Raw genomic sequence first — 18,442 nt, 5'->3', positions numbered from 1 at the left:
ATGATCCCAGTCTCCATAGTGACAGTACAGATTGCTGTGACCTATAGTCACGTGTCCATTTGCTTTCCAAACCTCTCCCAACCAAGCTGAATTTTTGAGCCAGCTAATGGATACTTGCATCTCTTTATCACAGTCAGAGCCTTCCTGTGACAGCCAAAATATCACCCCTTGGGACAGCAGTGGTGGGAAACAGACAGTCGCACACCTCTTTGCAGAGGATTTGCTCAGAGGGTGTGGAGACAGATGCAAAAGTCCTTTTCATCCCAAGCTGCAGCACAACAAATGACTTTCTGATCTTTGGGCTTTTTGCAAGGGTCACAAACCAAGACGAACATTAGGGAGCAGGGAGGCTATGCTGCAACTGTACAGGGTACTGGTGAGGCCACATCTATGTGCAGTTCTGGTCTCCTTACTTGAGGAAGGATATAGTGGCTTTGGAGGCAGTACAGAGGAGGTTCATCAGGTTGATTCCAGAGATTTGAGGGTTCGGCTATGAGAAGAAATTGAGTTGCCTGGGATTGTACTCACTGGAATTCAGAAGAATAAGAAGAGATCCTATAGAAATATATGAAAAAAAATAGATAAGACAGAGGCAAGAAAGTTACTTACACTGGTAGGTGAGACTAGAGCGAGGGGACATAGCCTCAAGATTTGGGGGACTAAATTTAGGACGGAGATGAGGAGGAATTGCTCTTCCCAAAGAGTGGTTAATCTGTGGAATTCTCTGCCCAATGAAGCAGTGGAGGCTACCTCAGTAAATATATTTAAGACAAAGTTGGATAGCTTTTTGCATAGTACTAAGGGTTATGAGGAAAAGACGGGTAGGTGGAGATGAGTCCATGGTCAGGTCAGCCATGATCTTATTGAATGGTGGAGCAGGCTCAATGGGCCAGATTGCCTACTCCTGCTCTTATTTCTTATGTTCTCATCAACTGCCGGTGGAATAACCTTAGTGAAAGTCTGCCCAAAACTTGAGGATCTGGCAGCACATTGAGATGCCGTAGAGGAATGCTGCCAGCTGGCAAGGAGTAGATGCTGAAGGATCTGCTGAAGGTCGGTGCAGCCAACACAAAAGCTCTGTGGGAAAGGTCCACAGTCTGGGCTTTTACTGCTGCTACACATGGAGGGGCTGAGATGGGTGTTGAAGCCCCTCATATATAGATATATCACCCCAGAGGACCACATAAGTGGCAATGATACCATAATTTAAAAGGAATTGTTAACACCACTGAATGTATTGACCATCATTGTAAAAGCTTTTATACATTTTGTTCTGTATTTTTATTATGAATGATCATCCTTGAAATTAAAAAAATACAACTCATTAGCTTGAAGGTAGAGAGAAACAAAAGAAACCCCAAAGTAAGAAGTATACTCCTTAAACCTGCTTTCCCACTCAGTAAGGTCATAGTCGATCCATTCTTGGTCTCAGTCTTATTTCCCTATTTCTCCCTGTTCTCCTTGAAACCATCAGAGATTAAACACCCATTAAAGAGACATCGGGAGAATATTTTGTGCCAATCCTCATGTTTCGTCTTTAAGACACTACAAATTTGACTTTTCATATGCTACCATTTTCTCCCCGTGGTGGATGGTCTGATAGAACAATATGGTTTATTCTATTTAGAGACACAGCGCAGAACAGAACCTCCAGCCCTTCGAGCCATGCTGCCCAGCAACCCGATTTAACCCTAGCTTAATCATGGGACAATTTGAAATGATCAATTAACCTCATAACCGGTACATCTTAGAACTGTGGGAGAAAACCCACTCATTCCATGGGGGAGGACGTAGAAACTCCTTTTAGAGGATGCTGGGACTGAGCCCCAAACTTCAACGCCCCGAGCTGTAATAGTTTTGCACTGACTGCCGTGCTGTCGTGGTGTCAGTGTCATAGACTCAAAGTTCAAAGTAAATCATATCTCACTATATACCACTCTGAGATACAGAGTCATAGAACACCACAGTACAGAAATAGGCTCTCTGGCCATCTAGTATGTGCTAAACTATTCATCTGCATAGTCTAGCCCATTCAGTCCATTGTTCTATGCCTATCCTCCAGCACCCACTTCCACTACTCCGACACTAAATCCATTTTGTTCAAATTTATACACTGGCAAGTAGACATGCAACTGTTACAGATGAGAATCAACACAGAACTCCTGGAGATAAAAGAGGAGGTTGACAAGTCTTGATCACAGAGATTAGTTTTATATAACACCTTAAAGTTTTGGGGGTGAAGGTGAAAAAAGCAGAGAGGTTTAGGCTAGTTTATCTCCACTTCTGACTATAGCCTCATTTGAGGATAAAGGCAAGATATCTTTGACCAGCAACCAGTCAGAGAGATCAAAAGCTAGAGAGGATATAATTCACTCAGGTTCACTTATCGACTATTAAAGGCAGTAACTCGTGGCAGTTTTGTAGGGCTTTGAGTAGCGGCCAGGCGGCATTTGGGATTGATTAGCAAGAACAAATTAAAGGAAGGCAGGGGCAGGCAGAGCAGCCACCATCAGAGTGGACAGAGTCAGAGTGGACATTTTGAGGCTTCAGTCAGAGAAGGCAAAAACAAAGCTGTAGGTAGAGAACATCCTCCCTCCTCCCTTTACATTTGCACAGTTAGGACAGTAGAGATGCCAGGCGGGATAGTGGAAGCTCCTCCTGTGGGATTGGGAAGGCAGGGAGACCTTCAGTGTCTTTGACAACTACGCCTGTGAAAAGTGCCCCCAGCTGCAGCTTCTAGCAAACCGCGTTAAGGAGTTGGAGCTGGAACTGGATGAAATCCGGATCCTTCGAGAGGTTGAGGGGGTGATAGACAGGACATATGGAGAGGTAGTTACACCCAAGGTGCAGGACACAGGAAAGTGGGTAATAATCAGGAAGGGGAAAGGGGTTAAGGAACCAGAGCAAAGTACCCCTGTGGCCATCCCCTGAACAATAAATACTTAACTTTGAATACTGTTGTGGGATGGCCTACCAGAGGAAAGTTGCAACAGTTGGATTTTGGCACTGAGTCTGCCTCTGTGACTCAGAAGAGAAGTGGGGAGAAGAGGCGACCTATGGTGATAGGGGAATTGTTAATCATGAGAACAGAAAGGAGGTTCTGTGGGTGAGAATGAGATTCCCAGATGGAATGTTGCCTCCTGGGTGCCAGGGTGCGGGACATCGCAGTTCGAGTCCTCAGCATTCATAAGTGGGAGGGTGAACCATCAGAAGTTGTGGTCCATTTAGGTACCAACGACAGGGGTAGGATGAGTGATGAGGTTCTGCAAAGGGAGTTAGGTGCTAAGTTAAAAGGGCAGGACCTCCAGGGATGTGAGCTCGGGATTGTACTGTTAGGAACCCGCAGGTTTCGTTTACTGTGGACTGTCACTTTAAGAGCACCTAAGTGAGGCGGGGCTATGATGTCAGTCACAAGCTGACACTACTGACAGGGGAGGGGGAGAGGGGGAGGAGAAAAAAAGGAGACCAGCTGCTGAAACTTCAGATGGTCACTACGATGGTTTGAAACTCTTTTAAGCCAAAAAGATTGGGTTAAATATCGGCACATGGTGCACAACAAATATGGGACTGTCACTTTGTCTAATCCAAAGGAGTGGATTTTTCGGAATATCCTGTGGAGACCACTTATATGTTAACCCTTGCCTGGGTATGTTGTGCGGCAACCACTTGAAGACGATATCCCTGTGACAGGTCACTTTTGGTGATAACTCATACATGGATTTGGGATGATATGACAGACAAGATCTTCAACGACGATACTTTCGTTTAAATTCGACGTAACCACCTTTTCTCTACGTTTCACCCTGGATTACAAATATCTCTCTCCTATCATTCATTCCGTGGATGAATTGAACTTTCCTACTTTACCATATCAAGACTCTAAGCCTTTGTTTCCCCAAGCTCAACATAGTTTGGGAGCTATATTTACACACATACATGCAAAAGTTTGGGCACCCCTGGTCAAAATTTCTGTTACTGTGCATAGCTAAACGAGTAAAAGATGAACTGATTTCCAAAAGGCATAAAGTTAAAGATGACAAATTACTTTAATATTTTTAAGGAAGAAAACTTTTTATTTCCATCTTTTACAGATTCAAAATAACGAAAAAGGAAAAGGCCCCAAAGCAAAAGTTTGGGCACCCTGCATGGCAGTACTTTGTAACACCCCTTTTGGCAAGTATCACAGCTTGTAAACACTTTTTGTAGCTAGCTAAGAGTCTTTCACTTCTTGTTTGGGGCATTTCCACCCATTCTTCCTTGCAAAAGGTTTTTAGTTCTGTGAGATTCTTGGGCCGTCTTGCATGCAGTGCTCTTTTGAGGTTTATCCACAGATTCTCAATGATGTTTAGGTCAGGAGACTGTGAGGGCTATGGCAATACCTTCAGCTTCAAAAAGTTCTACTGAAAAGGTTCAAAGGAACATCTAAACAAGTCTGGTGCATTTTGGAAACAAGTCCTGTGGACTGATGAAGTTAAAATAGAACTTTTTGGCCGCAATGAGCAAAGGTATGTTTGGAGAAAAAAGGGTGCAGAATTTCATGAAAAGAACACCTCTCCAACTGTTAGGCACAGGGGTGGATCGATCATGCTTTGGGCTTGTGTTGCAGCCAGTGGCACGGGGAACACTTACTGGTAGAGGGAAGAATGAATTCAATTAAATACCAGCAAATTCTGGAAGCAAAGATCACACCGTCTGTAAAAAAGCTGAAGATGAAAACAGGATGGCTTCTACAACAGGATAATGATCCTAAACACACCTCAAAATCCACAATGGACTACCTCAAGAGGTGCAGGCTGAAGGTTTTGCCATGGCCCTTACAGTCCCGTGACCTAAACATCATCAAAAATCTGTGGATAGACCTCAAAAGAGCAGTGCATGCAAGATGGCCCAAGAATCTCACAGAACTGGAAGCCTTTTGCAAGGAAGAATGGGCGAAAATCCCCCAAACAAGAATTCAAAGACTCTTAGCGGGCTACAAAAAGCATTTACAAGCTGTGAGACTTGCCAAAGGGGGTGTTACTAAGTGCTGTCATGCAGGGTGCCCAAACTTTTGCTTCGGTCCCTTTTCCTTTTTTGTTATTTTGAAACTGTAAAAGATGGAAATAAAAAAGTTTTCTTGCTTAAAATATTAAAGAAATGTTGTCATCTTTAACTTTATGCCTTTTGGAGATCAGTTCATCTTTTACTCGCTTAGCTATTCACAGTAGCAGAAATTTTGACCAGGGGTTAGTGCTTTGTTCAGGGTGTCAGATGTGGGAATCCTGGGAGACCTCCACCTCCCTGATGGCCACATCTGCGCCAGGTGCAGCTCCTCAGAGACCGTGTTAGGGATCTGGAGCTGCAGCTTGATGACCTACTGCTTATCAGGGAAAGTGAAGAGGTGATAGACAGGAGCTACAGGGAGGTAGTCATCCCTAGGCTACAGGGGTTAGAAAACTGGGTGACTGTCAGGAGAGGGAAGGAAAATGCCCAGATAGTGGAGAGCACCCCTGTGGCTGTCCCCCTCAGCAACAAGCATCTTATTTTGGATGCTGTTGAGGGGGATAACCTGACAGGGGACGCCCACGGTGACCGGGTCTCTGGCACTGAGCCTGGTGCTGCTGTGCAGGAGGGAAGGAGGGAGAAGAGGAATGCGGTAGTCATAGGGGATTCCATAGTCAGGGAACGGACAGGAGATTCTGTGAACCTGATAGAGATACCCGAATGGTGTGTTACCTCCCAGATGCCAGGGTACAGGATGTCTCAGATCGGGTCCAGAATATTCTGAAGGGAGAGGGCGAGCAGCCAGTTGTCTTGGTACATGTTGGTACCAATGACATAGATAGGAAAAGGGAGGAGGTCCTGAAGAGAGATTTCCAGCAGTTAGGAAGGAAGCTGAAAACCAGGACCTCCAGGGTAGTAATCTCCGGATTGCTACCGGTGCCACGTGCTAGCGAGGGCAAGAATAGTAGGATCAGGCAGATGAATGCGTGGCTGAGAGACTGGTGCAGGGGGCAGGGCTTCAGATTCTTGGATTATTGGGATCTCTTCTGGGGGAAGTATGACCTGTTCAAAAAGGACAGGTTACATCTGAACCTGAAGGGGACCAATATCCTGGCGGGAAAGTTTAATAGAGCTGTTAGGGAGGGTTTAAACTAATTTGGCAGGGGGATGGGAACCGGAATGATAGAGCAGAGGTGGGGGAAAACAGAAATAAATCCAAGATAGTGAGCAGTAAAAATGTCAGGAAGGACAGGCAGCTGATGGGGCAAACTTGCAGCCATTGGGATGAGTTGCAGTGCAATAAAGTTGCAGTGAAATCAAAGCGAAAAGTACCAAATACTGGTCTTAAGGTGTTATACTTAAATGCACGCAGCATAAGGAATAAAGTGGATGATCTTGTCGTATGGCTACAGATTGGTAGGTATGATATCGTGGCCATCACTGAGATGTGGCCAAAGGATGCATGTCTCCGGGAGCTGAACGTCCAAGGATACACGGTGTATCGGAAGGATAGGCAGGTAGGCAGAGGGGGAGGCGTGGCTTTATTGGTAAGAAATGATATTAAATCATTAGAAAGAGGTGACATAGGATCAGAAGATGCAGAATCTTTATGGGTTGCGCTAAGATATCACAGGGGTAAAAGGACCCTGATGGAAGTTATATACAGGCCTCCTAACAGCTGCAGTGATGTGGACTACAAATTACAACAGGAAATAGAAAAGGCTTGTCAGAAGGGCAGTGTTATGATAATTGCAGGGATTTTAACAGGTGAGTGAATTAGAAAAATCAGATCGGGACTGGATCTCAAGAGAGAAAATTTGTAGAATGTCTACGAGATGGCTTTTTAGAACAGCTTGTTGTTGAGCCCACTAGGGGATCGGCTGTACTGGATTGGGTATTGTGTAATGAACCAGAGATGATTAGAGAGATTGAGGGGAAGGAAGCCGAAATCCGATGTGTCGGTATTTCAGTGGAGTAAAGGAAATTACACTGGCGTGAGAGAGGAACTGGCCAAAGTTAACTGGAAAGGGACACTAGCAGGAAGGACGGCAGAGTTGCAGTGGCTGGAGTTTATGCGATAAGTGAGGAAGGTGCAAGACAGATATATTCCAGAAAAGAAGAAATTTTCAAATGGAAAAAGGATGCAACCGTGGCTGACAAGAGAAGTCAAAGCCAAAGTTAAAGCAAAGGAGAGGGCATACAAGGAAGCAAAAATTAGTGGGAAGACAGAGGATTGGGAAGTTTTTAAAAGCTTACAAAAGGAAACTAAGAAGGTCATTAAGAGGGAAAGGATGAACTATGAAAGGAAGCTAACAAATAATATCAAAGGGGATACAAAAAGCTTTTTCAAGTACATAAAGAGTAAAAGTAGATATAGGACGGATAGAAAATGATGCTGGAGAAATTGTAATAGGAGATAAGGAGATGGCGGAGGAACTGAACGAGTATTTTGCATCAGTCTTCACTGAGGAAGACATCAGCAGTATACCGGACACTCAAGGGTATCAGGGAAGTGAAGAGTGTGCAGTCACAATTACGAGAGAGAAAGTACTCAGGAAGCTGAATAGTCCAAGGGTAGAAAAATCTCCCAGACCAGATGAAATGTACCCTCGTGTTCTGAAAGAAGCAGCTGTGGAGATTGTGGAAGCATTAGAAATGATCTTTCAAAAGTCAATAGATTCTGGCATAATTCCGGAGGACTGGAAGATTGCAAATGACATTCCACTATTTAAGAAGGGGGCAAGGAAGCAAAAAGGAAATTATAGACCTGTTGGCTTGACATCGGTGGTTGGGAAGATGTTGGAGTTAATTGTCAAGGATGAGGTTACGGAGTACCTGGAGGCATATGACAAGATAGGCAGAACTCAGCATGGTTTCCTTAAAGGAAAATCCTACCTGATAAACCTTTTGCAATTTTTTGAGGAAATTACAAGTAGGCTAGACAAGGGAGATGCAGTGGATGTTGTATATTTGGATTTTCAGAAGGCCTTTGACAAGGTGCCACACATGAGGCTGCTAAACAAGATAAGAGCCCATGGAATTACGGGAAAGTTACATACGTGGATAGAGCGTGAATTCTGGTTGGCTGCCGGTTACCAGTGGTGTTCCACAGGGGTCCATGTTGGGGCCGTTTCTTTTTACGTTGTACATCAACGATTTGGATTACGGAATAGATGGCTTTGTGGCTAAGTTTGCTGATGATACAAAGATAGGTGGAGGGGCGGTAGTGCTGAGGAAACAGAGAGTCTGCAGAGAGACTTGGATAGATTGGAAGAATGGGCAAAGAAGTGGCAAATGAAATACAATGCTGGAAAGTATATGGTTATGCACTTTGGTAGAAGAAATAAATGGGCGACTATTATTTAAATGGGGAAAGAATTCAAAGTTCTGAGATGCAACGGGACTTGGGAGTCCTCGTGCAGGATACCCTTAAGGTTAACCTCCAGGTTGAGTCGGTGGTGAAGAAGGTGAATGCAATGTTGGCATTCATTTCTAGAGGAATAGAGTATAGGAGCAGGGATGTGATGTTGAGGCTCTATAAGGCGCTGGTGAGACCTCACTTGGAGTACTGTGGGCCGTTTTGGTCTCCTTATTGAAGAAAGGATGTGCTGACGTTGGAGAGCGTTCAGAGAATATTCACTAGAATGATTCCGGGAATGAAAGGGTTAACATATGAGGAACATTTCACCGCTCCTGGATTGTACTCCTTGGAGTTTAGAAGAATGAGGGGAGACCTCAGAAACATTTCGAATGTTGAAAGGCATGGACAGAGTGGATGTGGCAAAGTTGTTTCCCATGATGGGGGAGTCTAGTATGAGAGGGCATGACTTAAGGCTTGAAGGGCGCCCATTCAGAACAGAGATGCGAAGAAATTTTTTTAGCCAGAGGGTGGAGAATCTGTGGAATTTATTGCCACGGGCAGCAGTGGAGGCCAAGTCATTGAGTGAATTTAAGGCAGAGATCGATAGGTATCTGAGTAGCCAGGGCATCAAAGGTTATGGTGAGAAGGCGAGGGAGTGGGACTAAATGGGAGAATGGATCAGCTCATGATAAAATGGCGGAGCAGGCTGGATGGTCTGATTGGCCGACTTCTGCTCCTTTGTCTTATGGGTGCCCAAACTTTTGCATGCCACTGTATATGCACATAACACTGCTAACATTTGTTTACCTTGGTTAAGTTACGATATTATAAGTAGATACTACACGTTTGTAATAGAAATAGTGGTTTTAACATTAAAACCCAACTCAGTGTGAAATCTCTTGCTGCTGGTTTATTTCTAAAACGTTACCGTTCATAACACTACCTGTGCCACATGCTAGTAAGGCCAGAACTAGGAAGATTATACAGTTTAACACATGGATAAGGAGTTGGTTACTTCTGTGACTGGAGGCCTGTGACTAGTGGTATGCTGCAAGGATCAGTGCCGGATCGGTTGTTGCTTGTCATCTATATCATTGATCTGGATGATAATGTGATTAACTGGATCAGCAAATTTGCAGATGACACCAAGATTGGGGGTGTAGTGAGCAGGAAGGAAGGCTATCATGACTTGTAGATGGATCTGTATCAGCTGGAAAAATGGGTTGAATAATGGAATTTAATACAGAAAAGTGTTAGGTGTTGCACTTCGTAGGACCAACCAGAGTAGGTCTTACATGGTGAGCGGCAGGGCACTGAGGACTGTGGTAGGACAAAGGGATCTGGGAACACAGGTCCATAACTCATTGAAAATGATGTCACAGATAGATAAGGTCGTAAAGAAAGCTTTTGGCACATTAGCCTTCATAAATCAATGATAGATATTGGGATCTTATGTTGAAGTTGTATAAGACATGGGTAAGGCCTAATTTGGAGTATTGTGTACAGATTTGGTCACCTACCTACAGGAAAGATGCAAGTAAAATTGAAGGGGTACAGAGAAAATTTACAAGAGTGTAACTGGTTCTGGAGGACCTGAGTTGCAAGGAAAGAATGAATAGGTTAAGACATTTTCCATTAGAATGCAAAATATTGAGAGGAGATTTGACAGAGGTATACAAAATTATGATGGGTATATAAGCAGTGTCATGACGGGTATACAGGATGGGTCAATGCAAGTAGCCTTTTGTCACTGAGGGTGGGTGGGACTACAACCAGAGGTCAAGGCTTAAGGTTGAAAGGTGAAAAGTTTAAGTGGAACATGAGGAAAACTTCTCACAGAGCGTGGAATGAGCTGCCAGCACAAGTGGTGCATGCAAGTTCGATTTCAACATTTAAGTGAAGTTTGGATAGGTTATGAATGTGATGGCCTTTCACCCTAAACCTCTGACTTCTAGTTTCAGTTTAGCCAGGTCTCCTTCATGCCATCCTCAATCAAATGTTACTTTGATGTCATGGGCAGTTACTCTCACTTCATCTCTACAGTACTGTGCAAAAATCTTAGGCACACATATATAGCTGGGGTGCCTCATAGTACTTTAGTAATTTGATGTATTGCACTGTACTACTACTACAGAAAAAAAAATCTTGTGACATACGTGGATGATGATAGACCTGATTCTAACATGGGTCTCTATTGCAGACTGAGAGCGCAAACAAGCAGAGAGAGTGGAAATCATGGTTGGGGAAAAGGGCAAGAGTGAGGGGAGGGAGTGGGAAACACCCTCCCCCCCCCACCCCACCACCACCACCACCGAGAGACATTCTGTAATGATCAATAAACCGATTGTATGGAATCAACTGATCTTACCTGGTGTCGCAGGGCTGGGTATATCTGCTCTTGCGCCACCACCTGCCCTGGCACTCCTCTGCCACCTGTCCCACATGCCTCCCACGCTGCTGCACCTTCGCCATCCCCGGCCAAATTTACAAATGTGTTTTCTGATCCATGTTGACACACACACATACACAGCATTGTGCAAAAATCTTATGCACATGCATATACCTAGGGTGCCTAAGACTTTCGCACAGTGCTCTACACTTCAGCTCTTTTATCCCTGTTTGGACCAAGGCTATATTGAGCTCATGTATAGCAATATGGTTGCTATACACAAATGCTCCGGATGGCTCTTGACGTGAGTTGGCAACAGCACATGACGAACGTCAAGCTCTATAACAACCTACCCATGCTCACCACTAAAATCGAGGCGAGAAGACTGCAACTAGCGGGGCACTGTCTACGCCACCCCGAGCTACCTGCCAGCCTAGTCATCATATGGGAGCCCAAGCACGGGAGGATGAACCCTGGGTGCCCTCCCAAGACTATGGTCAACACGCTCCTAGAAGACAGCAGCGCAGTTAATGTAGATGAACTGAACACACTGAGGAGGGAGAGGGAGAAGTGGAGAGTCCGTCATCGTGCCCCCTAGGCCTGAGTCGACGAAGTAGTAGTATATTGAGCTTGGGAGCTGAGTGACTGAGTGACAGAATATGGCAGGAGTTTTGCCATATTCTGGAACATGTAGATGGGCTGAGCAAAACTTTCCATTGCTTTGGCCATGAACAAATGGAAAATAAAGAGAACATCATAAATCCTTGTGGTGAACACCTCCATGTCCTTTGTGGCCTCTTAAAACTAAAATTAAGTTTGTATTGATCCCTCTCATAGGCGTGGGCCAAAGCTAATTTGAAATACATTACAAACAACCCTTCGAGTGGTGCTTGATAACAATTAATCTATTACATAAGAGAATAACTCTGTAACTTGCAACTTGAAAGGAATGTATACATCACCTCCTTTTGAAAACAGTTCCATCTCGAGAAGTAATGAAAACTTGGATCCAATTTAGGCAAACTAATTTTGAATAAATTCCATCAATCTGAGGAAAAAAAAATAGAAAGATGTTACTTTTTACAGTGCCTCAGATACTGTCAAATGTTGCAGGTAATTTCGCATGTGAAGAATAACAAGCCAAAGAAACAGATTTTACAAGACGATAGGAGAGGGACTTTGGAGAGTTTGCATCATGGACCAGGTATTTAAACAGAGTGCTACAAAAGGCGGCAGCAAAGACTTTATGGTATGTCACCTCCTTCAGAAGAATTCAACATGGATTCAACAACAAGCCTCAGTTGGATTTATACTTTATTGTCGCCAAACAATTGGTACTAGAACGTACAATCATCACAGCGATATTTGAATCTGCGCTTCACACTCCCTGGATTACAAATATTAAAAATATTGAAATTAAAATGAGTAAATATTAAAAATTTAAATTATAAATCATAAATAGAAAATAGAAAAATGGAAAGTAAGGTAGTGCAAAACAACCAAGAGGCAGGTCTGGATATTTGGAGGGTACGGCCCAGATCCGGGTCAGGATCCGTTCAGCAGTCTTATCACAGTTGGAAAGAAGCTGATCCCAAATCTGGCCGTACGAGTCTTCAAGCTCCTGAACCTTCTCCTGGAGGGAAGAGGGACGAAAAGTGTGTTGGCTGGGTGGGTCGTGTCCTTGATTATCCTGGCAGCACTGCTCCTACAGCGTGTGGTGTAAAGTGAGTCCACGGACAGAAGATTGGTTTGTGTGATGTGCTGGGCTGTGTTCACGATCTTCTGCAGCTTCTTTCGGTCTTGGACAGGACAACTTCCATACCAGGTTGTGATGCACCCTAGAAGAATGCTTTCTACGGTGCATCTATAAAAATTAGTGAGGGTTTTAGGGGACAGGCCAAATTTCTTTAGTTTTCTCAGGAAGTAAAGGCGTTGGTGGGCCTTCTTGGCAGTGAACTCTGCTTGGTTGGACCAAGTCAGGTCATTTGTGATATTGACCCCAAGGAACTTAAAAGTTTTGACCTGTTCCACTTGCGTACCACCGATGTAAATTGGTTCATGCAGTCCGCTATTCCTTCTGAAGTCAACAATCAATTCCTTCATCTTATTGATGTTGAGGGATAGATTATTGTCTTCGCATCATGCCACCAGGTTCTTAATTTCCTCTCTGTACTCAAACTCATCATTACCCGAGATACAGCCTACAATTGTTGTGTCATCAGCAAACTTATATATTGAGTTTGATGGAAACTTGGCTACACAATCATGGGTGTACAGTGAGTACAGCAGGGGGCTGAGTACACAGCCTTGTGGGGCACCGGTGCTCAGAGTGAATGTAGAGGAGAGCTTGTCCCCCATATTTACAGATTTTAAACACGTCTGGAATTTTGGCCCGGAAATAAAAATAAAATTTATTTTATTCACTGAGGATGAAAACCTGCCATCCCCATGCTCTGTGGGTCTCAGTGACAAGGGACAGTGATCCCTGAGGGTGTTGAATGCTGGGATGGTCACCTGGCAGGTCCGGATGTTGGAATTCTGATGTTGGCAAGTCTGGGGCCAAGGTCTGGAGGCCTTGGGTTGGAGGCCTGAGGTCAATACCCGGGCTGGAGGGCAGGGAATCTTGACCTGTTGGGGAGTGGGGAAATAGGGATGGGTTTGTTTTGCTGTTGTTGTGTCTGCCTTGTGTGTCTGCTGAACATTGAGGGTATACTATGTTGGCATCAGAGGTGTGACGACACTTGCGAGCTGCCGTCAGCACATTCTCAGACTGCGTTGGTTGTTAACACAAATGACACATTTCCCTGTGTGTTTTGATGTGCACGTGACTAATAAATCTCATCTCGAATCTCCAAAATCTAATACGCAAAGTTTCAGCAGTGGAATAGAAGGTTCTGAAATGGCGGAGGAACTGCGGGTATTTTCAAAGGTAAAGAAAGGCAAAGCTATTTAATACAAAGATAATCACTTAAAATTTGATGGTAAAGACCCAGTGAGCAATGTAGATCAGTAGAGTAAGCGATGGAGCAGGATACAGACAGCAGAATTGCGGATGAGCTGAAGTTCATGAATAGTGGATCACTTAGAAAACCAAAAGGCCTGTTGCTTATGGCTGTGTTACTAAGAACAAAAATGAACAAGAAAGAGGAGCAAAAAGAGAACAAAGGAAAGCCAAAGGAAAAAAAATGCAGTCATGGTTAGCCACAGCACAATTCTCGATGAATTGATTTGACACAAAATGACATATTTCACCACAGGCTATGATACTATACTTCATTAGGAGTTTGAAGAGATTTGGTATGTCAACAAAAACACTCAAAAACTTCTATAGATGTACCATGGAGAGCATTCTGACAGGCTGCATCACTGTCTGGTATGGAGGGGCTACTGCACAGGACTGAAAGAAGCTGCAGAAGGTTGTAAATTTAATTGACTCCATCTTGGGTACTAGCCTACAAATACCCTGGACATCTTCAAGGAGCGGTGTCTCAGAAAGGCAGCGTCCATTATTAAGGACCCCCAGCACCCAGGGCATGCCCTTTTCTCACTGTTACCATCAGGTAAGAGATACAGAAGCCTGAAGGCACACACTCAGCGATTCAGGAACAGCTTCTTCCCCTCTGCCATCCGATTCCTAAATGGACATTGAACCCTTGGGCACTACCTCACTTTTTAAAAAAAATATATAGTATTTCTGTTTTTGCACAATTTTAAATTTATTCAATATACATATACTGTAATTGATTTATTTTATTTTTTTAAAATTCTATATTATATTGAACTGCTGCTGCTAAGTTAACAAATTTCACGTCACATGCTGTTGATAATAAACCTGATGCTGATTCTGATGTTTCAATGCATATGTGACAAATAAAGCTAATTTTTCTCTCTTTACTTTCTCTGGCAGCTCATTACATATAGCCTCTTCTCAGTGTAAAAGTTTTACCTCTTACGTTTCCTTTAAACCTTTCCCTTCATGTTAAACCCTCTGGTTTCACTCTCCCATACCCTGGGGAAAAAATAACTATGGCAATTTATCTTATCCATGTCCATCATGATTTTCAGGATCAGAATCCAGTTTTTTATTATCACCGGCATGTGTCATGAAATCTATCAACTTAGCAGCAGCAGTCCAATGCAATACATAAATGGAAAGATAGAATGAATCAATCAATTACAGTAAGTATATATGCATATTGAATAAGTTATAAATAATGCCATCTCTCTGGCCCTACGTTCCTCCTTAGAACACCTGGTGAATAAAGATGCATATGTAAGACTCCTTTTCATTGACTACAGCTCTGCCTTTAATACCATCATTCCAAATAAACTGATTCCTAAGCTCCGGAACCTGGGCCTTAGCACTCAGATCTGCAGCTGGATCTTCAACTTCCTCACAGACAGGACCCAGGCTGTAAAAATAGGGGACAAGCTCTCCTCTACAATCACTCTGAGCACTGGTGCTCCACAAGGCTGTGTACTCAGCCCCCTGCTGTACTCACTGTACACTCATGATTGTGTAGCCAAGTTTCCATCAAACTCAATATATAAGTTTGTTGATGACACAACAATTGTAGGCCGTATCTCGGGTAATGATGAGTTTGAGTACAGAGAGGAAATTAAGAACCTGGTGGCATGGTGCGAAGACAATAACCTATCCCTTAACGTCAGCAAGACGAAGGAATTGGTTGTTGACTTCAGAAGAAGTAGTGGACTGCACAACCCCATTTACATCGGTGGTACGCAGGTGGAGCAGGTCAGAAGCTTTAAGTTCCTCAGGGTCAATATCACAAATGACCTGATTTGGTCCAACCAAGCAGAGTCCATTGCCAAGAAGGCCCACCAGCACCTTTACTTCCTGAGCAACCTAAAGAAATTTGGCCTGTCCCCTGAAACTCTCACTAATTTTTATAGATGCACCGTAGAAAGCATTCTTCTAGGGTGCATCACAACCTGGTACGGAAGTTGTTCTGTCCAAGACCGAAAGAAGCTGCAGAAGATCATGAACACAGCACAGCACATCACACAAACCAATCTTCCGTCCGTGGACTCACTATACACGGCACGCTGTCAGAGCAGTGGTTCCAGGATAATCATGGACACGACCCACCCAGCCAACTCACTTTTCGTCCTTCTTCCCTCCGGGAGAAGGCTCAGGAGCTTGAAGATTCGTACAGCCAGATTTGGGAACAGCTTCTTTCCAACTGTGATAAGACTGCTGAACGGATCCTGACCTGGATCTGGGCTGTACCCTCCAAATATCCGGCTCTTACTTCCCCTTTTTTATTTTCTATTTATGACTTATAATTTAAATTTTTATTATATTTACTATCAATTTGTACTGCAGGGAGTGCGAAGCACAGAAACAAATATCACTGTGATGATTGTATGCTCTGGTATCAATTGTTTGGTGACAATAAAGTAATAAAGTAATAAAAGTAGAGCAAAAATAGAAATAATATATATATTTTTAAAAAGTGAGGTAGTGTTCATGGGTTCAATGTCCATTTAGGAATCATATGGCAGAGGGGAAGAAGCTGTTCCTGAATTGCTGAGTGTGTGCTTTCGGGCTCTATAATGTCACCTCTCGGCCTGTTTCATTCCACTAAATGTAATCAAGAGATCCTGCAGATACTGAAAGTCCAAATGAAACACACACAAAATGCTGGAGGAATTCAGCAGGTCAGGCAGCATTTATGGAAATGAACAAACATTTGACGCTTTGGGCCAAGATCCTTCTTCAGAACTGAGCAGGAAGTGGGGAGATGCCAGGATAAAAAGATAGGGGAAGTGGGTGGAGGGTGATAGGTGAAACCAGGAGGGTAGGAAAGGTAAAGAGCTGGGAAGGAGGAATATGATAGGAGTGAAAGTGACCATAGGAGAAAGGGAAGGAGAGGGGACCCAGGGGGAGGTGATAGGCAGGTGATAAGTGGTAAATGGCCAGAGTGGGGAGTAGAAGAAGAGGGGAGGAGAATTATTTGCTAATGTTTTGAGAGATATATGTAATGGAGAACATTTAAAGTTGATTTGCGTCCCTAATAAACTGTGGCAAGAGGAAATATATTAGGAAGCAGGAGAGCATTTGAAACAAAGGGCGGATCTCATTGAGGCCTATTAAGTATTGAAAGACCTAGATACAGTAGAAGTGGAGAGGATGTTTCCTATAGTGGGAAGAGTCTAGGCCCTGAGGACGTAGCCCCAGAATACAGGAATGCCCCTTTAGAACAGACGTGAGGTGGAATTTCTTCAGCCAGAGGATGGCAAGTCTGTGGAGGCCAAGTCATCATGGAGAGGCTGGTAGATTCTTCATTAATAAGCGTATCTATAGTTATAGGGAGAAGGCAGGAGAGTGGGGTAGAGAGGATTAATAAATCTCCTCTGATTGAATAGCAGAGCAGACTCAATGGGCTGAAAGGCCTAATTCTGATCATATATTTTATGGCCTTAAAATTTGTTTTCATAAAACAGACTTTTTTTTAAATGAAAAGCAATAAAGAAACAGCAGATACATGAAGTCTTAAGCAAATTCATATCACATTCATTCAGCAGGAATGCCCTGAGATGTTAAGTTCCCTGGTATAAGAAGAAAAACTTCTGCTCAGTCTTTCTAGTGATGGGCGTAAGGTGTTGTCCCACTTCAAGGTACTGGTCACGATAATCCCCAGAAATCTGCATGACTTGATCACAGGCACAGTCCGACCATTACATTGCAAGGGGGGAGGGGTGTGGGTAGTGGAGAAATGCAAGAGGTAACTGCATACAAAGGCTGTGAACGTCTACAGGCCAAAAGACTAAAACCAAATTCAACAAATGATCATTCTTAGTAAAATCACCCTTGTACTCACCAAAGCCCACAATCCATGTACACCACACTGACTGAGCACTGTATACTGTGTTGAAGCACACTATGACACAGCAGGGCTGATAAACAGGTGCTGCAGGTTCCAAGTTGGTTTGTTGATTTCAGCTGATAACATAATTACCTGGGCGGCTGGAGGACTGCAGCTGAATGGATCCAGTCTCTTAATCACATTGTGACTCATCTCCCCAGCAGGCAAACAATAAATTATACAACACCTGTTTCCATGAGCTACGCCCACATTTTTTAAATTTTCAACAAATCTTGCTGCTAGCTTCAAGGCATGAAGTATAATCCAAAGAAACAGGTCAGGAGGCATCAGGGAATTGGACAGTCGACCTTTTAGGTCAAGATCCTTAATATGAACTGAAAGATAGTGGGAAGATACCCATTATTTAAAAAAAAAGTGAGGCAAAGCAAGAGCTGGGAGGTGATGGGTGGATCCAGGTGAGAAGGGTGACAGGCAGATGGAGGAGGGAACAGTGGAAGAAGAGATCGAGGCTCAGAGGCGATAGGTGGATGCAACAAGGGGCAGCAAGTGATGGAATCTCATTGGAAGGAGACCACAGCATCAAATCAAGTGAGGGAGGGAAAGCAGTGAGAGGAGTTTCTGAGTGATGGGCTGATGGTGTAGATGAGGAAGAGGGAAAGAAATGGGGCCAAGGAAGAACGAGGTAGATCAGGGAGAGTGAGAAAAGAGATAGAGTGGGAGCAGTTTACTGCAAATTGTAGAAATGAGTGTTCAAGCAAATCTGCTCTAGACCAGCCATGAGGAATGTAAGGTCCTGTTCCTCTGGTAACTCCCGGTAAGATTTTATGATATTTTATTTTATTTAGAGGCAGAGCATGG

General features: G+C 43.7%; 1 protein-coding gene across 5 annotated transcripts in view; it reads right to left on the bottom strand.

Annotated features, from left to right (window-relative positions):
- The window catches only part of LOC134345842 (uncharacterized), a 90,061-nt gene extending 72,340 nt beyond the window's left edge, over nucleotides 1-17,721 (bottom strand). For all 5 annotated transcript variants that reach the window (XM_063047136.1, XM_063047137.1, XM_063047138.1 and 2 more), the window contains exons 1-2: nucleotides 17,579-17,721; nucleotides 11,696-11,781 (exon numbers count right to left, since the gene is read on the bottom strand). In XM_063047136.1, coding sequence (XP_062903206.1) covers nucleotides 11,696-11,717 — 22 coding nt within the window. In that variant the 5' untranslated portion in view covers nucleotides 11,718-11,781; nucleotides 17,579-17,721. The remainder of the gene's footprint in view (nucleotides 1-11,695; nucleotides 11,782-17,578) is intronic.
- Between the last annotated feature and the right edge of the window lie 721 nt (nucleotides 17,722-18,442).

This window comes from Mobula hypostoma, chromosome 4, assembly GCF_963921235.1.
Source record: "Mobula hypostoma chromosome 4, sMobHyp1.1, whole genome shotgun sequence".
Classification (NCBI taxonomy): Eukaryota; Metazoa; Chordata; class Chondrichthyes; order Myliobatiformes; family Myliobatidae; genus Mobula; species Mobula hypostoma.
This window is presented reverse-complemented; position numbering and strand designations above follow the sequence as displayed.